General features: G+C 46.9%; 1 protein-coding gene across 4 annotated transcripts in view; it reads left to right on the top strand.

The window, feature by feature from the left end:
• C8H1orf21 (chromosome 8 C1orf21 homolog) overlaps positions 1-25545 on the top strand; it is a 153376-nt gene that overhangs the window by 119556 nt on the left and 8275 nt on the right. For 3 of the 4 annotated variants that reach the window (XM_083156778.1, XM_083156779.1, XM_083156777.1), the window contains one exon: positions 16928-17189. In XM_083156778.1, coding sequence (XP_083012904.1) covers positions 16928-17125 — 198 coding nt within the window. In that variant the 3' untranslated portion in view covers positions 17126-17189. Of the gene's footprint in view, positions 1-16927; positions 17190-18785; positions 18863-20795; positions 20857-25545 lie in introns of those variants that run through there. The other variant, XM_083156780.1, reaches the window with a different exon arrangement.

Genomic DNA, 25545 nt, shown 5'->3' on the forward strand with positions numbered 1-25545 from the left:
GGAGAGAAATCTCTCCAGCCTGAGGACTGCCAAATCCAGGGTGAGTTTGTTCCTTGACAAGGAGTCGGCGAGCTAGTTGAGCTCTCCCGGAACATATATTGCGGACAGAAGGATGGACCGTTATGTCGCCCAGTTCCATATGTCTAGTGCCTCTTGACATAAGATATGGGAGCGAGACCCCCATCTTGTTGATATAGGAGACGGCAGTTCTGTTGTCCAAACAGAGTTGTATGGTTATGTGTCTGGATTATGTAGGGACTATAGATGTTAGAGCTAGTTTTGCAGCTCTTAGTTCTAGGAGATTTATGTGTGTGGGTAAATCTCGCAGGGATGATTTCCCCCCTCACTGCTTTCTCTTGGGTGAATGCCCCCCATCCCAAAAGAGATGCATCTGATGTAATCACCACATCTATTTTGGGGTTTAGGATAGACCTGAGGGGAGGAAGTGGAAGAAATGTCCAACCACGGATTGCTTTCCGAGCAGCTGGTGGCAGAACTATCTTGTCTGTCCATGTTAGACCTTGTCGAAGGAGAGAGGACAGAAGGTTCTGGGATTGTCTGCATAGCATGAAGAAATCCCAGATCCAGCGCACTCATTTTCCCAATTATTCTGGCTTCCTCAGAGTTAGTTGGTGTGACAGGGCATGGGTCACGTATGTCTGTAAGGCGTTCCATTTGTCCTGTGGAACTGCTATTGATAAAGAAAGGATATTAAGATTCCCAGAAAAATTACGGAGTGGGAAGGGAGTAACACTGATTTTTCTAGATTTATGGTAAAACCTAGGCCCCGAAGTAGTGCCAGGATAGTATCCCTCTGGACTATGAGTGCCTCCTGTGAGGGATGCAGAACTAGGAAGTCGTCCAAGTAAATGATACATCAGACCCTGACTATCACGGGTGTATAATTACTGCCTTCATGAAGCAGATAAAGGTTTAAGGGGCGTTGGATAGGCCGTAACGGTCCATTGGTACAGGACTGTTTTCCACCGGAACCTGGGTAGCCGTGTGTGGTTGGGGTGAATTTGTATTGTGTGGAAGGCTTCTTTTAGTTCTATTTTGATACAGTAGTCGTCCCGGGCTAGTACAAATGGGATGTCTGGTAGACCCTCCATGTGAAAGCATTGCGGGCATATATACTTGTTTAGGGATTTTACGTTTAAAACCGGCCTGTAGCAACCATCTTGTTTCTGTACAGGGAAAAAGATGGCTGACCCAACCTCTTTGGGACATGTCCGCGGGCTCTATTTTCCCTTGTTGAAGGGCCCGGATAACAGTGTCTAGAATGGGACTAGTGTCTATTGTACAGGGATGTACTTGGAGAGGGAATCGTAGAAGGGGAAGAGAAAAACGTTTCCTTACCACCTTTAACAACCACCCATCTGTGGTAATCTTTTCCCAGGAGGGTAGGGCACGGGAAAAATGGAATGGGATCATTCGTCAGACTGCATTTAGGTTTACAAGCATTAGGTCTACACCATTAGGTCGACTTGCATTTAGGTCGACCTGACTGAAGGTCGACATGGTTTAGGTCGACAGGGTCATTAGGTCGACATGTGTTAGGTCGACAGTGAAAAAGTCGACATGTTTTTTTTCTTCATTTTTTTCAAGCGTCAACTTAGCGCCACGTCCCCTCGCATGGCTCGCTGCGCTCGCCATGCTTCGGGCACGATGCCACGCTACGCACGGCACACTATTTTATTTTCCCACCATGCCCCAGTCGATGGTAGGGCATGAAATACCACCTGTCGGCACATGTCGACTCATAAAACAGTCAAATGACCCCATGTCTACCTTTTGCCTGTCGACCTTCCCCATGTCAACCTAATGACCCTATCGATCTAATGACCCTGGCGACCTTCAGTCATGGCGACCTTAATGCATGTCGACCTAAATGCAGGTCGACCTAGTGGTGTAGACCTAATGCTTGTAGACCTAAATGGGTACTTGTGGATTATCAAGGCTCCTATCGCATGCCATCGCATGCCATATATAGTGGCATGCGATGGCATGCGATGCGATTTTTACCGATTTTTGAAGTTTTTGTCAAAATCGCATGCGATCGCATACGATTTTGCACTGAAAAGCATCCAAATGCATTGGAATTAGTATTAAACATGTTCAATGGTCTCCAAATGGCATTTTTGAGGCTGTACCACCCCCACTATCAACGGGAACCCAAAGTGTGGCGAGCGCAGCGAGCCCGTGAGGGGCGGCGGTACGCGTCCTACTACCTTTTCATACCCCCACTATCCACGCCGGCATGGAGTTGAGAATAGAAAGTGTGGCGAGCGCAGCGAGCCACCGAGCCCGAAGCGTGGCGAGCGGACGCGGACACCTGTGAAGCCCGTGAGGGGACGCGTATACCTGTGAAGGTATCCGTGTCCCCTCGCTGCGCTCGCCACACTTTCTATTCTCAACTCCACGCCGGCGTGGATAGTGGGGGTATGAAAAGGTCGTAGGACGCGTACCGCCGCCCCTCGCCGGCTCGCTGCGCTCGCCACGCTTCGGGTTCGCGTTGATAGTGGGGGTGGTACAGCCTCAAAAATGCCATTTGGGGGCCATTGAACATGTTTCATACTAATTCCAATGCATTTGGATGCTTTTCAGTGAAAAATCGTATGCAATCGCATGCGATGTGATGCGATTTTTTCGCATACAATGGCCATCGTGGGAGCCGTGATAATCCACAAGTACCCCTAAATGTTGTAGACAATATGACCGTATCCCGGGAAAAATGAGGAGGAGGTAAAATGACATCTGGTGGCATGAGACTTACCGTATCCTCTTTCTTTTTTTAGAACGGGAAGCATTGGAGGGACCTGGAACCAAAGTCTCTAAGCTTCAAAAGTGATAAAATGGAGAGTGATAAACAGCCAGCCAATCAGCTCCTACCTACCATGTCACAGACTGTGTTTGAAAAATGTCAGGCAGAAGCTGATTGGCTGGCTGTTTATCACACTCTATTTTATCACTTTTGAAGTTTAGAGAATCTGGCCCCTGGGCCTCTTGCAACTCACGTCCTGGAATAACCTTCTCTGGGAGCTCTGTGGTTGCCATGTTGCTCACGGGTTGATCCGCTGGCACCGGCAGAATGACCCTCTTGACGAAAGGGCCGCTTGGAAGGCTGGTGGCCCTTAAGATCTGCAAACGATTTTCTGGCCTTATAGCGGAACTTGACTTAGTCTATAAAGTCAGGGCCAAAAAGGTCTGAGTCTACCACGTTAGGGACATCTACCGGTCTGGGTGTTACGTCTGTTAAACCCAGGATCGCTAGCGAACGAGTTCTGCGGGCATTCAATATGAAGTGGAATGTTTGTCCTGTCATGAGTGTGGCCCTGGTGACCGCCTTTAATAGGGCCATTTTTTAGGCTAATAGGGAGTCTAGGAACCCTGTCGTTAACCCCTCTTTCTCTTTCAAATAGCAGGGGGCCAGCCGCATCTGCTACTTTAAACGGCACTTTCCTCAGCAGCTTATCTGTCGAATCAGCTAGGGACCTTTCTCCCACTAGTGCTGAGAGGGCTGGGTCTATTTCCAGGGCAAACAATGCCGGGATGTCCAGAATACCCGTATGGTTGCGCAGAACCATCTCATCCTCTTCAATTAGCGCAGTGCGGAATGCGAGTTGCGCAAAATTATACACTTGTAAGCGTTCGCTCTGAGCCTAGTGTGCTGAATACAGCTTGGAAGAGGCATTTTCCCTGCTAAAGCGATGTGGGCCATTTGCAAGTCGCTGTATTCGCCCCTGCGGGAGGAGGCACTAGTCCTAGTCGCCTATTCAGACTCCCAGTTGACTGGGAGTGCGCTCTTCTCCTTATGGGTGCGATCTGGGGACTGTGTCCTGCACTGACTAGTCTCTGTGTGTGCACGGTACTGTGCATGCTGCCTGTCAGGGGCAGGGAATATTTGCCAGCCGTGGGCAGGTGAGTGTGGTCTAGTCAGGACTGCCAAGGTATTCCTAACACAGACAATACCTGGAAAAAAAACTTTATTGCCTGAACAGGCGTCTCTGTGTGAAACATTATGTTTCTTTTTGCTGGCACATTTTCTCATTACCTTATGAGAATATGCAGGAGGAGAAGGGGACTCTGGCTCCTGACTGTGACTGCCTTCCTCCTCAGTGTATGCCATCCGACCTGGCAGGGCTAATGTGCCTTTTCTTTTTTAACATAATTTCCTCCTCAGATGAGTAGTCATTAATAACTGCAGATCTCTTATATTTAGAGGGCTGCTTCCCCAGGCTGGGAGAAGAGGACTACTGTACATAAGAGTGTCTGTGGCTGAAACAGACAGAGTCCTCCATCTCAGTGCTGAGGTAAAATCTGACCTCAGGGGGTGGGGCTTAGCCTTATATACAGCAGGAGCACGTGACTAGAGTAGAGATGGGCAAAACGGGTCACTAACGAGAGCTGGGATCCAACAGATCAGTCCGTGAAAAGATACAGATCTTTTACACACATCCTTGGTTTACTTTGAAAGAAGGGGTAATATCATAATAACGAAGCATAATTTGTTTTACAATTATTTATTGCCATTTTATTTTTTCCTTTTTTTTTTTTTAAACAGTGAGTTGAACAAATAAAAACCTACATGACAGAGTAAAACACTGATCGATGGCTGGATGCAGAATCGCCATCGATGGCAACCATCGATGGCGTCTGCACCGATGGCCATCCCTAGCAGCAGCAGCCTTGTTATTCTTTCTTTCAATTGCAGTCACAGCACTGTACTCAGTCTCCTGAGTTAGTACATCTCAGCTGCCACAGATGGCAGTGCTGAGCTCAGGAAAATGCATTGTAATGAAAAACTAAACTGAAAGTAAAAGAACGACGGTTCACCTTTTTGGGATCGGTGGCTCCCTTAGGGCCAGATTCTCTAAGCTTCAAAAGTGATAAAATATAGAGTGATAAACAACCAGCCAATCAGCTGCTATCTGACATTTTTCAAACACAGTCTGTGACATGGCAGGTAGGAGCTGATTGGCTGGCTGTATATCACTCTCCATTTTATCACTTTTGAAGCTTAGAGAATCTGGCCCCCAGTCTTTTATGGGATCCGTTTAAAAGACCTGTTTCATTCGCGAACGACCCATCTCTAGACTAGAGTGCACATGCATGACCTCCTGTGCACATGTCATGTACCAGCAGCTAAGCTCCCTACTCTCCTGGCTGTGGGAAGTTAAGTGAAAATTTTCTTTCACTATACCATCCCAGCGTATGTCAGGAGGCTTCCACCCAGTGCTATTTTTGTAGGAAAATAGGTTCAGGAACTGTGGGCGGGGGCAGAAAGTGGGCGGTGATATGGGAGGAGCTACAAAAGGGGTGGGGCATTACATAAAAAAAATAAAAAAACAAGAAAAACATAATTCCTCATTCCGTCACGCTTATTATGCATATGCCACACAGAGATTTCCATTATACATATGCCACACACCATGATGCCCATTATACATATGTCACACACTGTGATGCCCATTATACATATGCCGCACACCGTGATGCCCATTATACATATGTCACACACTGTGATGCCCATTATACATATGCCGCACACCGTGATGCCCATTATACATATGCCGCACACCGTGATGCACCATTATACATATGCCGCACACCGTGATGCTCCATTATACATATGCCCCACACCGTGATGCTCCATTATACATATGTCGCACACACGGGATGCCCATTATACATATGCCTCACACCGTGATGCCCATTATACATATATCACACACCGTGATGCTCCATTATACATATGCCACACACCGTGATGTCCATTATACATATGTCACACACCGTGATGCTCCATTATACATATGCCACACACCGTGATGCCCATTATACATATGCCACACACCGTGATGCCCATTATACATATGTCCCACACAGTGATGCTCATTATAGATATGTCACACACCGTGATGCCCATTATACATATGCCGCACACCGTGATGCCCATTATACATATGCCGCACACCGTGATGCCCATTATACATATGCCGCACACCGTGATGCACCATTATACATATGCCCCACACCGTGATGCACCATTATACATATGCCCCACACCGTGATGCACCATTATACATATGCCACACCGTGATGCCCATTATACATATGCCACACACCGTGATGCCCATTATACATATGTCCCACACAGTGATGCTCATTATAGATATGTCGCACACCGTGATGCCCATTATACATATGCCGCACACTGTGATGCCCATTATACATATGCCGCACACCGTGATGCCCATTATACATATGCCGCACACCGTGATGCACCATTATACATATGCCGCACACCGTGATGCTCCATTATACATATGCCCCACACCGTGATGCTCCATTATACATATGTCGCACACACGGGATGCCCATTGTACATATGCCTCACACCGTGATGCCCATTATACATATATCACACACCGTGATGCTCCATTATACATATGCCACACACCGTGATGTCCATTATACATATGTCACACACCGTGATGCTCCATTATACATATGCCACACACCGTGATGCCCATTATACATATGCCACACACCGTGATGCCCATTATACATATGTCCCACACAGTGATGCTCATTATAGATATGTCACACACCGTGATGCCCATTATACATATGCCGCACACCGTGATGCCCATTATACATATGCCGCACACCGTGATGCACCATTATACATATGCCCCACACCGTGATGCACCATTATACATATGCCCCACACCGTGATGCACCATTATACATATGCCACACCGTGATGCCCATTATACATATGCCGCACACTGTGATGCCCATTATACATATGCCGCACACCGTGATGCACCATTATACATATGCCGCACACCGTGATGCTCCATTATACATATGCCCCACACCGTGATGCTCCATTATACATATGTCGCACACACGGGATGCCCATTATACATATGCCTCACACCGTGATGCCCATTATACATATATCACACACCGTGATGCTCCATTATACATATGCCACACACCGTGATGTCCATTATACATATGTCACACACCGTGATGCTCCATTATACATATGCCACACACCGTGATGCCCATTATACATATGCCCCACACCGTGATGCCCATTATACATATGCCCCACTCCGTGATGCCATTATACATATGCCCCACTCCGTGATGCCATTATACATATGCCCCACTCCGTGATGCCATTATACATATGCCCCACTCCGTGATGCCATTATACATATGCCCCACTCCGTGATGCCCATTATACATATGCCCCACTCCGTGATGCCATTATACATATGCCCCACTCCGTGATGCCCATTATACATATGCCCCACTACGTGATGCCCATTATACATATGCCCCACTCCGTGATGCCATTATACATATGCCCCACTCCGTGAGGCCCATTATACATATGCCCCACTCCGTGAGGCCCATTATACATATGCCCCACTCCGTGAGGCCCATTATACATATGCCCCACTACGTGAGGCCCATTATACATATGCCCCACTACGTGAGGCCCATTATACATATGCCCCACTCCGTGATGCCCATTATACATATGCCCCACTCCGTGATGCCCATTATACATATGCCACACACCGTGATGCCCATTATACATATGCCACACACAGAGATGCCCATTATACATAAGGCCCACACAGTGATGCTGCCCATTAAACATAACACCAAGATGCCCATTATACAGTAACCGCAGTGAGAAAAAATAAAATTGCATTACAAATTTCTAGAACATTCTTTCTCCATACCAGACAATTGCAGCCAGGATCAGAATCCAGTGTAACTGGGCTCACTGCTCAGGCAGATGGAGGAAGAAGGCACTTCACAGGTCAGGGCAGGCAGCAGGTGGGAGAGCGTCTTCAGGTTAGGCAGGCTGGCAGGTGGGAGAATGCGTCACAGGTCCACGGACGGGAGAGCGCGCGTCCCTGCCACAAACTGAGATGCCCATTATACATATGCCCCACTCCGTGGTGCCCATTATACATATGCCCCACTCCGTGGTGCCCATTATACATATGCCCCACTCCGTGGTGCCCATTATACATATGCCCCACTCCGTGGTGCCCATTATACATATGCCCCACTCCGTGGTGCCCATTATACATATGCCCCACTCCGTGGTGCCCATTATACATATGCCCCACTCCGTGGTGCCCATTATACATATGCCCCACTCCGTGGTGCCCATTATACATATGCCCCACTCCGTGGTGCCCATTATACATATGCCCCACAAAGAGATGCCCATTATACATATGCCCCACTCCGTGGTGCCCATTATACATATGCCCCACAAAGAGATGCCCATTATACATATGCCCCACAAAGAGATGCCCATTATACATATGCCCCACAAAGAGATGCCCATTATACATATGCCCCACAAAGAGATGCCCATTATACATATGCCCCACAAAGAGATGCCCATTATACATATGCCCCACAAAGAGATGCCCATTATACATATGCCCCACAAAGAGATGCCCATTATACATATGCCCCACAAAGAGATGCCCATTATACATATGCCCCACAAAGAGATGCCCATTATACATATGCCCCACAAAGAGATGCCCATTATACATATGCCCCACAAAGAGATGCCCATTATACATATGCCCCACAAAGAGATGCCCATTATACATATGCCCCACAAAGAGATGCCCATTATACATATGCCCCACAAAGAGATGCCCATTATACATATGCCCCACAAAGAGATGCCCATTATACATATGCCCCACACAGAGATGCCCATTATACATATGCCCCACACAGAGATGCCCATTATACATCAGGCCCACACAGAGAAGCCCTCCATACCAGACAATTGCAGATGGAGGAATAGAAAGGGCTGACCTGGGCTGCCTGCCCAGGTCAGGGCAGGCAGCAGATGGTAGAGCGTCCTCTGGCAGGCTAGCAGGTGGGAGAATGCGTCCCTGCAGTGGGCGGCCGGGCAGACAGACGGGTGGGCGGCCGGGCAGACAGACGGGTGGGCGGCCGGGCAGACAGACGGGTGGGCGGCCGGGCAGACAGGTGGGCGGGTGGACGGCCGGGCAGACAGGTGGGCGGGTGGACGGCCGGGCACACAGGTGGGCGGGTGGACGGCCGGGCACACAGGTGGGCGGGTGGACGGCCGGGCACACAGGTGGGCGGGTGGACGGCCGGGCACACAGGTGGGCGGGTGGGCGTCTCGGCGTCCGCGGGAGTTGTAGCGCTACTGGCGGGAGTCACCATGGATGCGCACCATGGACGTCATGTGCGTGCATCCATGGTGTCGGAGGGCAGGGGGCGTGTCGCAGGAAGCTGCAGCGCATCCACCCGGCCAGCGCGGGGATGCATAGAATTGTGCTGGGCAGCCGGGCCTAATTGAGCTTCCGGAACGCCGTTCCTGCTGAGGACATATTTGAACAGAACTTCAGGAACGGCGTTCCGGAGCGTTCCGGCCCAAAAATACCCCTGCTTCCACCTAACCCACTAGCTGTTGCTAGGTGGCAATCCTCCCGACGAACAAAAATGGTTTTAAACTGAAATTATATCTAGTATGGATTTTAATACAATTTTACTCAACCATCTACATAAATTTTTAATGATCATTTTAGTACACTATTACTACAAGGAATACTTTACAGCTATATCTATATCTCAGGAAAGCATGTAAAGGTTTACCTTCCATACCTACTTCCTTACTAAACCGGGTCTGTCTTAATGATGATGATGCAGAACGCTTTTACTGTTAGCTGACCTTATTCAGTAGGTGAAATACATCATTAAATGGTGGAGATAGGGGTTCTGCTTTGCTGCAATGCAAGGCATGGTGGATACATTGGCTTGATGTATTATATCCCCGTAGCCTCAATGACAAGGAACCTTTAACTTGCTTCCAATTTTTTTATATAACATAATTTGATATCTCTTTCATCCATCCTGGTGACTCAGCTCAACCATAGGATCTAGGAGGGTCTGCAGGAGCCAGGCACCCATACTAAAGCTTTGAGAGAGGCAGGCTCCTCCCTTCTGCATCCCAGCATTCCTCAATTTGTTTTAAGCTCCACCGGAGTGGGTGCTATGCTGAAGGGCTGCTGAAGCAGCCATGTTTTAGGTTAGCTAGGGGTTTGTTTTTTTTATTAATATTTCACCTAGTTAGTGTAGGATGCAGTGTGAGGCTTGCAGAGGAAGTTTCCTCACACTGACAGGCTGACAGAAGCGCGTCCTGTCAGCTCCCTGTGTGCTGACAGACGCTGTCTGGTCTTTCAGCACAGCGCTTTGACCTCCTCACAGAGAGGTCTCCTGGGCCCTGGTGGAATCCTTAGCCAGCTCCCTGCTTAGGGGGGGGATCATGGGTGACGGATACCCTGCGATGGCGGCCGCCATCGTGGAAGGGTTTACAGGCTGAACTCCTTTGGTGTTGAAGCCTGTTACAGGAGCTCAGCGCAGCTGGGCACTTCCAAGTGATCCTGATTGGAGGGGTGACAATGGAGCGGCTTGTAAGGGAGGGCACCAAAAAACAGCTTCCCTCCCTGCTCTTCCTGCACACTGCCCTGGCACCCTTTCTTCCTACACTGTGCAGAGCTGGAAGGAGATTACTATCTACAGAGAGAGTGACAGTTTCTTCTGAGGCAGCGCTTTCCCCAGTGACCACTGAGGGTCCATTACAGCAACAGACAGCTCAGTGGCGTAACTATAGCTCCGCAGCCCCCGCAGTGGCGGGGGGGGCACAGAGAAATTGGGGGTGCCTCCAGGGGGCTGCGGGGCTATAGTTACCCGCGGTCTGCGTCTCGCTCGGCTCTTTGCCGGGACCTGCCTGACCGTCACGGTCCCGGCCAGCTCCTGCTGCAATGAAAACTGACAATTAGAAAATGACTGCAATGGGGGATACTGCAGACAATCTTCTGTCTGCAGTATGGGGGCAGCCATTTTCTAAGAGTCAGTTTTCATTGTAGCATCAGGAGCCTGCCGGGACCGTGACGGTCAGGCAGGTCCCAGCAGAGAGCCGGGCGAGACGCAGACCGCGGGTGCAGGTACGGATAAGAAGCGGGGGGCAGGTTAGGTGTGTGCGGGGGTGGCGCCGAAAAAACGTGCGGGGGGGGGGGGGCGCAAAATAGTTACTTACGCCCCTGAGACAGCTAAGTACACTGGTGTATTGGTTTGTACAAACCCCTGACTTATTGCACTGTGAGTGTTTATCATGACAGAAAGGTGTAATGCTGCTGTGCTTGGGGAGGGAGCATCTGCCATGATAATTAACTGCAAATTTTGCGGGGTTAATTTAACTGCTGACAGATGAACCATGGGGATGTGTGCCCTGCATGCGAATCTGTGCCCGGTGGGGTGCAAGCCCAGAGGTCTGAGCAACCTGAGCCTGCGTGGGCAGATGCTCTGGGAAGGTCTATATCTGCCTTGATACAGCCTCTAAATAGATAGAGGGATGAGTTTGTTAGATCTCCTAGGACAGACATTCCCAACCATGGTCCTCAAAGCACACCAACAGTGCAGGTTTTAGTGATATCCAGGCTTCAGCACAGGTGGATTAATCAGAATCACTCAGGTACTAATTAAGTCACCTGTGCTCAAGCCTGGATATCACTAAAACCTGCACTGTTGGTGTGCCTTGAGGACCATGGTTGGGAATGCCTTCTGTTGGCTCTATTCCTCTCTCTCAGGGGGGCCCTGCATTGTTACAGGCTATGCAGGACACTGCTCAGAGTATACACAAAATGAATACTTTTATGGAACAGTTTGCTATGGGTTTCACACCCTTTATCCACACCACCTCTCCTTTTTTTTCAATCAAGTTTCTTTTATTGAAGCATTACAGATCAATATAATAGAAGTACAGTGTGTACGGAAGTAAAGACCCAGTTCACTTAAAACAAAGGGTTTGTCAACGGCAAAAATAATAATAATCATAATATACATGACCTTTTCACCATGCAATAGCATTCCATTCAGAAGTCATGTATGAACATACAGGAAAGACAATAAAATAGAAAGATTATATATAATGACCGTCACAAGAGGGGCCTGGGTACCAGGCCATTTATTACCTCCACTACACACACTGTCACCACCGGAAGAGTGGAGTTCCAAAGTAAACCGTATTCTATGAGATTGGGGGGTCCTGTGCACATACCCCAATCTCATACTATAATGTGTTTTTAAAACAATTTCCAATTAGTTTTTTTTTATGTTGGAGATAGGGTGTCGATGTAGCTCTCCCAAGTGTCAAACAAGTTTCCAGTGAACTTTTCTTTTTGTAGAGAAGCTTCAAGCCATTCCATTCAGAAAATGTGACACACATTTTAATGTAGACTCTGAAGAAGAAGGAGAGTGTGTTGAAGAGATGTTTTGGGATCAGAGGGAAGAGACTGAATCCTCTGTCCCTGGTATTGAAGATTTGATTTTGACTGTTAAACAGGCATTAAATCTATCTGATGTGTAGTTTCTCAAGGATACAGGATAAGTCTCAAGGGAGTTCCTCCAAAGAGATTTCTTCCTACACCCTTACCAAGGGAGGCTCGCTTGAGAAAAGCCCTGTTGGGGGCGGCAAAGTCTCTTCTTGAGAAGGGGGTGGTGATTCCGGTACCTCGGGAGGAAAGGAAGAAGGGATTTTACTTCATTCTTTTCTTGGTTCCTAAACCAGACGGCTCTTTCAGACCTATCCTGAACCTGAAATCGCTAAACCTTCACCTGTGGGTGGACCACTTCAGGATGGAATCCCTGAAGACCGTTCTCTTGAGCATGGAACCAGGAGAATTCCTAGCATCCGTAGACATTCGAGACGCCTATTTGCAAAGAACATCAGTCTTTGCTGCGTTTCACAATAGGCGACCTTCATCTGTAATTTCAGGCTGGCTACAGCACCGAGGGTGTTCACGAAGATAATGTATTTTCCTTCCAGAGACAAAGGCCAGAGACATTCGTCTGTTAGTGTTGGTCATTCTTCAGTCGCCCAGACCTTCAGTATGGCAGTGTTTGAAACTCCTGGGCAAGATGGTAGTGACTTTCGAGACCCTTCAGTACGCAAGGTTCCACTCAAGACCTTTCAGGAGTTTCTGAAGGGTCTCCCATTCAAATTCAGGCGGACAATGCCACGGCTGTGGCATATCTGAACCACCCAGGGGGGCACTCGCAGCAGGATGGCGATGCAGGAAGTCTCTCAAGTTTTCTGGTGGGCAAAAGCAAATATTCCGGCTCTATCGGCTGTTTTCATTCCGGGGATTCGTAATGTGGAAGCAGATTTTCTCAGCAGAGCAGATCTGCTGGAAGGAAAATAGGCATTACTTCCGTGGAGTTCCAGTAAATTGTTTCTCTTTGGGGGCTCCCAGAGGGGACTTGATGATGTCCAGACACAATCGTGAGGTGTCCAAGTTCTATTTCAGAAAAGGGATCTGATGGCGTGGTCAGTGGATGCCATGACCGTTCCGTGGTGCTTCAGCATCACATATGTCTTACCACCATTTCCCATGCTGGCTCAGCTCCTCAAGAGAGTGAGGACACAAGGGGCGAAGGTCATTCTAATAGCTCCGGATTGGCACAGGAGGTCTTGGTATTCTGACATACTGAGCTTGTTGACAGCGTCATGGCATCTTCCACTTTGACCAGACTTTCTCAAGCAAGGTCCCTTTCTTCATCAGGACCTAGCTTGTCTCAATTTGACGGCCTGGCTTCTGAAACATCCCTCTTTAAACAAGAAAGGTTTCTCGGAGGCAGTTATCCGTACAATGATTAGTGCACGGAAACCAGTTTCAGCAGCAAATTATTATAGAGTCTGGAAGACGTACATTAGGTGGTGTGAGAGACAGAAATTTCACACCTCTAGATTTAAGGTTTCTAGACTTCTGGATTTTCTCCAGGATGGATTTTCCACTGGGTGAAGCCTACAATCCTTGAAGTTGCAGTTGTCAGCTTTGTCCATTTTCTTTCAAAAGAAGGTGGCTTTGTTGCCTCAGAGGTACAGACATTCCTCCAGGGGGTTATCCGTCTTAAACCTACGTATAGGCAACCAGTGGCATCTTGGGATCTGTCACTGGTGTTGGCAGTACAGCAGAAACCACCATTTAAACCATTAAGGTAAACTGACCTTAAGTTTCTGACCTGGAAACTGACATTTCTATTGGCCATTTCTTCAGCTAGACGTGTGTCGGAATTAGGGGCTTTGTCTTGCAGGTCCCCTTTTCTGGTGTTTCATGAAAATAGGTCTGTTTAGAGAACAGTTCCAAAATTTTATTTAAACCAGGAGATTGTGCTTCCGGTGTTTTGTCCTCCAGAGGAGGTTAGAAATAGGGACAAACTAAAGAAATTTGATGAGTGAAGGTGTTTCAGATTAATGCTCATGCCACCAGGTCGGTTGCCTCCTCTTGGTCTGTGCATCATGGGGCTACTTGCAGAGCAAGTATGCAGGGCTGCCACTTGGTCATCTATTAACACTTTCAACAAATTCTACAGGTTCCATGAGTTCCCGTCGGAGGACACTTTATTTGGGCAAACAAATGAATATATCATAATGTGGATTCTGTAGCCAACATTTGAATCTGACATTACAACATAAAGTTTCACATTTGGAGTTGTAGTAGTATTATTTAGTCTTAGAACATCTGCTTAAATAGACACTTTTCTTGAGATACTGTATGGAACAGAACTGTAATGAGGCCCACACACATAGTGATTTAGGGGCATTTGGTAAACGTTCTAACTAGATTGCTTAGGAAATGCACCTACTGTACGTGGCTCTGTGTGTGGAGGCACAGCAATAGCGATGTGCAGCCTCGCGCTTAGTTATCGCCGGGCGATTATTATCCAGTATGCTGGATAAATTGAGTTGATCGCTGGGGTCACCAGGGGTCAGGGCCAGTGTTCTCAGTAGAGAACACTGAGCCAGACAGATAGCTCAGCACACAGCACATTGCTGTATGTGGAGTGGTCTTTCTGAGAGATCTAGCATTGATCAGAATGCTCAGCAGTGTTGCTACGTGTGTAGGCCCCTTACGACTAATCATTACAGGACATCATCTTGTAAAGAACACAAGGTTTCAAGGTTAGAAACAACAGTGGCTTTGCAAAAGAAGTGGAAATACTGTACTGTAGGTGAGGAAACATCAAAGTCCACTGAAGGTCAATTGAGGGCATGTACAGAATAGATTCTTACAGGAATAAGCGATCAAAGATTCCTAGAAGGAATTATTTGGATATTGTCAGTTGCTACCTAAAAAAGCTAAAGTAAGATGGAAAATCCAATTCTTGAGGTCAGGTTATAACCCTGGAAGTGATATATACTTTAAAGCACCATAATGAGCTTTTACCTCACAATGTATCTTCTAGTGAACAGTTGTAGACCGGCTAGAAGAATCTGATGTCAAATATGTCATGTTCTCCAATCTAGAGACATTTCATTTTCCAGTTCAGTTTTATTTATTGTAGCAATTTCTGCAGTATCTGTATTATCTTCTTTGATACTGTAGGTTGTATAGTGAATGCTCACACAGAGGTTCATGCAGGGTTGGATATATTTTAGACCCCAAGCATTGGCAGGGACAGACAGTAGCATGAAAAATGCATTTACTAGCATGTGGGACACATCTTGCTTGGTTCGTTTTCGGTCCCTTACTACAATGCTGCCATATACACCAGTCACACAGACCAAGAGTTGTGGTGTTAGTAGTAAAAGTATGCAAGTCACATTACCCTACTTGTAGACAGTGTAGTCAGGGCCCCAGGCGAGGGGGTGGTGCGAGTGTCCGGTGGAAGGGGGTGTGTGTATGCAAGGGTCTGGGGGGCGGAGGCCTGAGGGGTACCTGCTGCGCCGTCTGGCCGAGCTCGCCCCCCCCTCAACACTCGGATGGAGATGAGCGGAGGTGCAGAAATTGGAGCTAGCAGGAGTGGGCAGGGGGGTCCGTGCCGCGGGGTATCTGTTGCGGTGTGTATTAAGCCGGCAGGGTCCCTGCAGTGATTAGGAAATAACTAGCGCTATCTGCCGTGCGGTGGCGTGGGAAGCGTTCTGATTTTGAAAACACTGGCCACAAGCTGATTGGCTGAATCTCCACCAATCAGTGTGCGGCAAGTGTTATCAAACCCAGCAGTGCTTCCCGCGCCGCCTCCCGGCGGATAGCGCTAGTTATTTCATAATCACTGCAGGGACCCCACCGCCGCCAGCTTAATACACAGCTCCACAGGTACCCCCGCGGCACAGACCCCCCTGCCCATTCCTGCCAGCTCCAGTCTCTGCACCTCCGCTCAGCTCCATCCAGGGGGCGGGTGAACTGCCGCCCTCCAGTGGCCGGCGCCCTAGGCAAATGCCTAGAACTGCCAAGTGGTGGCGCCACTGTAGTAATGGCGAGTGTAGTAATGTAATGAAGTGTCATATACTGTGCATGAGAGACTAGTGTATTGACATTGTTTTTAATTAATATAAAATATTCTTAAATATATACAAATTATGTAACAAATAAATACAAACATCTATTTTCTCATTTAAAAATCTTTCTGCTGCAGCTTGAGGATAAATATCTAAAAATAATAATACAGTGTAATGATCCCCAAATGGGGAAAAAATAGCATTCACCAGAAAACAGCAGAATTTAAGTAATTTATTCAGACATGCCACGGTCACCAACATTTTGGACTCACATGGACCTTTCTCAAAGCTGGCAATAAAGTCAAGACAAGTTACAGGAGCCAAAAAGTGGGAACAGGAACATATTAATAATAAAAATTATAATAATACTAAAATGATTATATAAAAATAATACAATTAGGTGACTAAGAGTACATTTATAAGCATAGTGTTAATTATAGTACACTGCACCTAATCAGTGAGGAGGGAAAAAATTTTATTTTTAAAGTAGTTCCTTGTCTACCGCAGGAACCAGGAGATGCATGATTTTTTTTTGTTATTTCCCCACAGTCCCATAAGTGTTCATTTGGATTTCAGTATCATCTGCATGCTGTTGATACTCAGCTCTACCTATCCTCCCCGGACCTGTCCCCATCTGTATTGGGCCGTGTCTCTGAAAGCAGAGAAGCAACTGGTCATTCAAGACGAGCTGGGAGAGAGAGATTTTGTTATCACCATAGAGTTTATACTGGAGACATAAGTATTTAATTAGTTCACCAAAAGAGGAAATCTATTCGAAGAGAAAAGCAGATGACAACCGAGCTAAAATGGGTAGGCAGATTCTAGACTATACACTCTTGTGCGTAGTTTACACTGCATTAAAACATGGGGCTTTCCTGGAATCAACCCTGTAAGCTAACTGGGTTGGATTCCCGGGTCCTTTTCCACTAAGCCACTTCTGGTTTCTCATGACAATAAACCTAAGTTCTAGTGGCAATGGAATAAGGTACTTAGATGCATTCATCGTCATCATTGGCATAATGTGCGACTCAGAATCAGACCCTCTACATCCATACCCTACATCCACAGGTACTATTCCTATATAACATGTACTGCGCCCCTCCCCATAAATGTTCTCTATCACACTACTTTTCCTTCCACATTCCATATTGTGCCCCCTCCTTGCTTCTATGCTTTTTACTGTGCTCCAAAATTGTTTTTTTTTTTTATTGTTCTCCTTCATCCACCCTGTACGTTCCTAATTGTGCTATTAAGTTGTTCGATGTGCTGCTTGCCCCAGCACTACAATATGTTCCCATTGTCTACATGTTCTGTATTGTGCCCTCCTAACTGTAGTTTGTATTATTGAACACCTTATAACACCTGTTTGTTCCTTATTGAATGCTTCATCCTTGTAAATTATAAAATGTGCTCCTCACACCCCATCTGTGAGTGTATTAATGTGCACCCCCTGCATGTTTCTTATTGTGTTTCATCTCCCTTCTTTAAGTTTTTTTTCATATGTATTGCAGTGTCCCCCAGTGTCTGACTTTTTGTCCCTTGTGTCTGACCTTTGTCCCTGATATGCCCCAGTGTGTGTATTTTCTTCCTTCTGGCTTTGTACTGTGGTCTGCAGTTCCCTATAGGCAACTTATGCTCATCAGAGCTCCTCTGCTAGGCCACAGCAGCACCACCATAACAACCTTGCCTATGGCCAGCTCTGGTGCCCTTAGAAATAGGGATGGCCATCGACCATCGATGATTCGAAGTCATCAATGGCTCATGGCTGATGTCGAATACTTTTGCCATCGATGGGAGAGAACCAGATGGTTTAGCGCCATCGATGGAACAGCAAAACAATTTTTTGCCTTTTTTTTCCCATAGTGCCGGGACAGGGAGCATAGCTCCGCCCCCAACACCCACGAAGTCCGCCCCCCGTATTTTGATTGGCCCACGGGCCAATCAATCAAACACAATGGATGACCATCGATATGTAAAAATATCGATGGTCATCCATTGCATAGTTTAGCACTATCGATGGCCAGTTGCAGAATTGCCATCAATAGCGACCATCGATGACAATGGCCATCCATACTTAGAAAGCACAGTGTGGTCAGCTTGTGGATGAACAGCTTAAAGTGATATATCCTGCAGGCCATTTTCTGCACCAATGCTCTATTCAGATTTTCTTTATGGGAATGGAGGACAGACATTTTGACAAGGATGATCTATGTATAGTTGATGTTTTACAACAATGTATATTTGAACTTGGGCAGGGAAAATCTTCTCTCTTTCATGAAGGAAAAGTGTGCATAACAGGTGTGTGTGTACCCATCTTACAAAAAAATGTTTATGCTGTTACGAACAGTGCTTGTGTGGTGTAGTATGAGATATCTGAATATGCATTCTAAGACTGTTTGTATTCCAGGAGAAAAGTACCACTCATAATGTTCGACCTAGGAATAACAGTGAAGCTCCAGGACCAGGGCACCAACATCGAATAAAGTAAGTTGCAAGTTGTTTAAAGGCTTTTCTAGGTTTGATATTTTGGTACTTGTTTCCTAGCACGGCCACATATCTTATGGATCGTGTACCTTTAGTTAAGGTACACGATCCATAAGATGGACCCGATTTCCTTTGAAATCAGGTCCATTTGGCCGGCTAGGATAAAATATCGGGGGCATCGCGTCGGTCGGGACCGTTAACAATGGTCCCGACGCGACCGACGTGATGCCCGCGATTTCCCCATAGGCTTCAATGTTAAAAAATATTTTAACATTGAAATCGTGTCGGGAAAGGTAAAATATCGGGGGCATCGCGTCGGTCGGGACCATTAACATAGGTCCCGACGCGATGCCCCCGATTTTTACATAGGCTTCAATGTTAAAAGATTTTTTAACATTGAAATCCTGAAAAAATGTGAAAAATGTGAAATGGGCCAATATGACCCATTTCACATTTTAGATGTCCCCGTCGTCACCCCACGATAGACGCCAACCCGAAGCGTGGCGAGCGCAGCGTGCCCGCGATGCGCGTCCTCCGACCTTTTCATTCCCCTACTATCCACGTCGGCGTGGAGTTGAGAATAGAATAGTGTGGCGAGCGCAGCGAGCCACCGAGCCCGAAGCGTGGCGAGCGCAGCGAGCCCTGCGAGGGGACGCGGATACCTTCACAGTTATACGCGTCCCCTCGCGGGCTTCACAGGTGTCCGTGGCGACGCGGACACCTGTGAAGTCCGCGAAGGGACGCGTTTACCTGTGAAGGTATCCGCGTCCCCTCGCGGGGCTCGCTGCGCTCGCCACGCTTCGGGCTCGGTGGCTCGCTGCGCTCGCCACACTATTCTATTCTCAACTCCACGCCGACGTGGATAGTAGGGGAATGAAAAGGTCGGAGGACGCGCACCGCCGCCCCTCGCGGGCTCGCTGCGCTCGCCACGCTTCGGGTTGGCGTCTATCGTGGGGTGGGGTGTACGCCGTGACATTTGGGGGGGTTGGGAATATTTTACATTGAATCCAATGTAAAATCGGGTCCCAGGGACCCGATTTACATTTAATTAAAAAAAAAAAATCGGGTCCAAAATCGGTCGGTCGCGACGATCGCATCGCATGCGACCAAATCGCATGCGATGCGATCGACCCGATTTTTCCGACACGACCACCCCGATGTAAATCGGTGTGGCCGTGCTAGGAAACAAGTACCGATATTTTTATTGTGTGCATATATGTATGTGTATGTATATGTATGTATATACATTTATATATATTCTGAAGAAGAACCCAATAAAGCTGGTTCGAAACGTTGAGATATAACTGCTGGTTTCCTGCCTATGATTTGAGATTAGTGCCGCCGTCTGTACGCTTTATTATGGGCCCCATACATCAGCAATTAATTGTGACAATCCTCAGATCTGGAGATGATTGCCACAATTAATTTTAGATGTTTGGGCTCCCCCTTTTGGCAATCCCAATCAAAAATTAATAGGGATCCGCCAATCGATTGCTTAATCAGATTTTTAAACATGCTTAATAATCTGGTATTATCTGCAGATCTTTTTTATATGTGTGGGCGTTCCAAATTCGTCTTCTTCATCTATTTACATTATGAACAGCTGAAATGACAATCGATTGGGCAATTTCCAGATATGAAGATGCAATCATTAGATGGAAAAATCTGCCGATCACTGAAATAAATCTGTAATGTGTGGGCAAGTCAAATAGATTGTAGAATCCATTTATCTGGCCAAAAGATCCCTGGATCTGGAAATCCATTAATTGTAATTGCTGATGTATGGGGCCCATTACATTAGGATCTGTTTCCGGGGCAGTAGAATTGTTCAGGCTTTTATATTATATTATACTATTTATTAATTTTCTCTTTTAAAGAATTAAAAAAGCTATTTAGAGAAAAGCAATGAACAATTTTTATTCTTTATTTTTAGCATACACATCTCTGAAAGTCAACAAGAGTTTTTCAGAATGTTGGATGAAAAAATCGAAAAGGTAAATAGTTCATTAAAAAAGTTAAAGTGGCAATCCCTTTTATTAGATGTGTACCATTGTCTAGAGAGCCCAGAGCACTAACCGCCTTAAGGACCCATTAAATCAGCAAGCAATTGTGTCAATTTGGAGTTGTTCAGATGATTGTGTAAATAAATTAGAAATTTATGGAGTGCATAGCTTGCAGATTCAGACCAAAAACCAATTGGACTTGGTAAAACGGGTTATTACATGAAAAATCAGAGGAGTGCCGCAGTTTGAAATATTATATCTATTTAGGATGTGGTCAGCATCCTGGCAATTAGGATGCTGATGTTGAGTATACCGGTGCCAGCATCCTGACTACCATCAGAACACAAGAGCAGGAACTTCAGAAGACAGGATGCTATAGTGGGAATGCCAACAGCCAGCATCTCGAACGGACATATGCCAGGGTGGGTTAGGGTCAGGACAGTAAAAGTGTCAGGTGATATGGGTTAGGTTTACGCAGTAACAGGAAGGGTTAAGGTCAGGGGGTGTGTGTGTGTGTGTGTGTGTGTGTGTGTGTGTGTGTGTGTGGGGGGGGGGGGGGGGGGAGGGAGTTGTGTGTGTTATGGTGGCCACACATCAGACCAACTTTCCTCCAACCATCCAACTAGTTGCTTGGATGGAATACAAATCTGGTACTGGATGGGAGCAAATGTAATATTTACTTCAGAAATTTGCTCTCAAAATCTGGAAAAGGACAAAAACTGTCACTCAGACACAGTACTGTAGTTTGATTTAAACTATTTGAATGTTTTTGTCCATTTTCCTGGGGTTGTGAGCACATTTCTGATTGTCCTTTGCTCCCATCCAGTACCAGATCTTTATTCCATCCAAGCAACTAGCTGGATGGTTGGAGGAAAGTTGGTCTGATGTGTGGCCAGCATTAGTCAGGCTGCAAGCTGGGAGGCTTGGGGTTAGTGGGTAGGGGGAGAGGGTTAGGTTACTTAGGAAGCCTCTATCGGGACTCTTGGTATCATGATGCTGGGGCCTTTTCAATGCCGGCATCCCTAATCTAATTATAGTTGTGCAAAAGTTTTAGGTAGTTGTGGAGAAATTTCTGCAAAATAAGAATGTTTTTATAAATAGAAGTGCTCCTAATTTATTTTTCACCAACTAACAAAATGCAAAGTGAATGACCAAAGAGAGATCTGAATCAAAACATTATTTGGTGCGACCGCGCTTTAAAACAGCATCAATTCTTCTAAGTACAGTTGCACAAAGTCAATGATTTTGTAGGATTAACCAATCATATAAAACAAGTTATAATGATCATCATTTCATATGTAGGGCGAAACACAGTCATTAACTGAAACAGAAACAGCTGTGGAAAGCCCAAACTCTGCTACAAAGGTGAGGTTGTCGAAGACTGTTTCATGTCATAAGTTATACACCATGGCAAGACCGGGCACAACAACAAGAGACAAGGTAGTTACACTGAATCAGCAAAGATTTCAGAACAGACTGGGGTTTCAAAGAGCAGTGGTCAGCCAAGGAAACAGAGTTCATAAGATGAAAGATGTATTATGCTTACTTCCCTTTCAAAGCAAAAGATGTCTAACAGTGCCATCGGATCAGAACATGCAGAATCCAGAGGGACCAATGTGCAATCATCTACTGTTTGGAGAAGTCTGACCAGAAGTGGTCTTCATAGAAGAATTAAAGTAAAAAAGCCATACCTTTGACATGGAAACAAGGCCAGTGTAAAATGACAGCAGGTGCTCCTGACTGATGAGTCAAAAATGACAAATATTGGCAGTAATAGAAGGTAGTTTATTCAATGAAGGGCTGGTGAGTGGTACAATAAATAACAGTGAAGCATAGTTGAGGTTTATTGCATGTTTTGGGCTGCATTTTAGCAAATGGAGTTGGGGAATTGGTCAGGATTAATGGTGTTCTCGATGCTGGGAAATACAGACAGGTACTTATCCAGAATGCAATACCATCAGGGAGGAATCTGATTGATTTATTCTGCAGCAAGACAACTCAAACATAGTCATATGTCATGAAGAACTATCTTCAGTGAAAGAAGAACAAAGAGTCCTGCAAGTTAAGATATGGCCCCCACAGAGCTCTTATCTCAACATACTCAAGTCTGTCTGGGAATATATGGGGAAGGAGAGCTTGAGGTGTTAGGTAACAATGAATGTGCTTGCCTTCTGCTTATATGCTGATCCACCGACCCCAGCAGACCCAATCCTCAGCTGCAGAATGCCATATGGAAAAGCAGAAGCTGCATTAAGCGACACAGACAGAGTGCTGGGTGAGGCTTTAGCCTGGGTGGGAATACATGAAGAGACAGAAGGACTTGAGCTAGCTGCATCCACATAAGATCTGTGGTTAGTTCTCCAAGAGGTTTAGCAGAATTAATGCTGTTTTGGAGACAAAGGGCGGTCACACCAAATACTGATTTCTCTTTCAATGGTCCTGGTGACACAGCTCAACACTGGGATGTAGGAGGGTCCGAAGGAGCCAGGCACCTATCCTAAAGCTTTAGAGGGTAGGCTCCTCCCCTACTGCATCCCTGGACTCTTCAGTTCGTGTTAGGTGCCCACTGGAGTGGGTGCTATTCTAAAGGGCTGCGGAGCAGCCGAAGAAATAGAGTAGTTAGGGGATTTTTATTATTTTATTAACTATTACCCTAGCTAGGTAGGCACAGTGTGAGGATTTTCATAGTGAATCCTCACACTGCTAGCGCAGCAGGAGCTGACAGAAGCGCGTCCTGTCAGCTATCTGTGCACAGGGTAGACGCTGTCTGGTCTCCCTGTGCTGCGCTCATAGCCTCTATTAAGAGGCTGCCTGGGCTCCGGAGTAGCCTGAAACCGGCTCCACAGTTAGGTGGGGATCATGGGGGACAGGCGCTCCGTGATGGCGGCGGCCATTTTATGCGGAGCTTACACGCTGAGCTCCTGACTGAGAGGACAGCAGCGCTGTGACAGGCATGTTCCAAGTGGTCCCCATTTGAGGGGGAGACACTGGAACAAGGAAATCCTACCTAAGGAGCGGCTAGCTGGGGGTGGTTGGCGCCAAAAGGTCACGGACCCCGCAGCAGCAGGGACTTTTGGTCTCTTCCTTCACTCTGACTTTGGCGCCTTTCAGAACGCTTGCAGCGGAGCTGAGCTGGCTAATTGATCCTGGCAGAGTGACTTGGATTTCCTGGGCATCGCTTCCCCGCAGTTGAAACCTACAGACAGCTAAGTGACTGGGTGCATTGACTTGTACAATTGTTTGCACTGTGTATATTGAGATATATATATTTTTCACTTGCATCATGTCTGAGCATCAGGCTGTGGTTTTGGGGGAGGGAGCCCTTAGTGCACTGAGCGCGTGCAATGTTTGCACACAAAAGTTTGTCCCTGAGCAGATGGCCAAGGGGGGCTTATGCATTACTTGCGCTGATGTGAGACCCATGGGCAGTGAACACCATAGGGCAGAGCAGAGTGAACCTGCGTGGGCCAGTGCCCTAGGCAGGTCTGTAAACGCTTTGGTGCAGCTTCTGGACAGGCAGAGTGATGTGCTGGTAGAATCACAGAGACCTATGCCATCATCTCAGCAGTCGTCTGGCTCCTTGCCTCTTACCCAGGCAGATCCTGCGCTTATTCAAGTGATGCAGGATACTGCTAAAGGGATCAACAGATTCAGTGAAATACTGGACAAAATGGATGATGTTGCAGGGACCCCTAAAAGGTCTTATGCTATGCCTAATGTGTTAGAGGAGGAGGAAGGAGAGTATACTGACACACCCTGGGACCAGGGTGATGATTTTGAAGAGACCTCTGCTGCTGGTATAGAGGATCTCATTGTAGCTGTTAAACAGGCGTTAAAACTGTCTGTTGAGGATAAGACCCCTGTTAAGGGTGTTTTTAAGCGACAGCGGAAGGAGGCTGTTACTTTTCCCTCAGATGAGGGGTTACAGGAACTATTGGAAGGGGCTTGGAAAACCCCAGATAAGAGGCTACAGATGCCTAAAAGATTCCTTAGTCTGTACCCCATGCCGGAGTCTCATTCTGAACTCTGGGAAAAAGTGCCTGTTGTGGATGCTTCTGTGGCACGTTTATCAAAAGCTACGGTATTGCCTGTACAGGGTGGTGCAGCTTTTAAAGATTCTGTGGATAAAAAGCTCGAGGGAAACCTCAAAGCTATTTTTGAAGGGGTGGGGTTTACCCTGCGCCCCCTTATTGCTTCAGCCTGGGTCTCTAAGGCCATTATAGAGTGGGCTGGTGAGTTATGCACCATGCTGCAGGCTGACCCTGGTGCTTTGCTGGTAGCAGAAAAGATTAAGGCCGCGGCAGAATATGCGGTGGAAGCAGAGGAGGAAGCTCTTAAAATGGCTACCAGAGTGTCCACAGTCTCTATTAATGCCAGGAGAGTGCTCTGGCTTAAGGCCTGGGAAGCGGACAATGAGTCCAAAAAGGCCCTAGAATTGTTAGCTTTCAAGGGAAAGTTACTTTTTGGTTCTGAGCTTGAGGAGATTATAAAACAAGCCACAGGCGGCAAGAGTACATTTCTGCCGGCCTCCTCAACAAAGCAGTCATCCAGATTCGCTGCTTTTAGGCCGTCCTTTCGGCCCTCCCCTAGAGGTGGTGCGTCCTTTCGGGGACAGTCGTTCAGGGGAAGGTTTCAGACCTCCAGGGGCAAATCTCAAAGGTCCAAGTTTGGCTCTTTCCA

This window comes from Crinia signifera, chromosome 8 (assembly GCF_055691185.1).
Source record: "Crinia signifera chromosome 8, ASM5569118v1, whole genome shotgun sequence".
Lineage (NCBI taxonomy): Eukaryota > Metazoa > Chordata > Amphibia > Anura > Myobatrachidae > Crinia > Crinia signifera.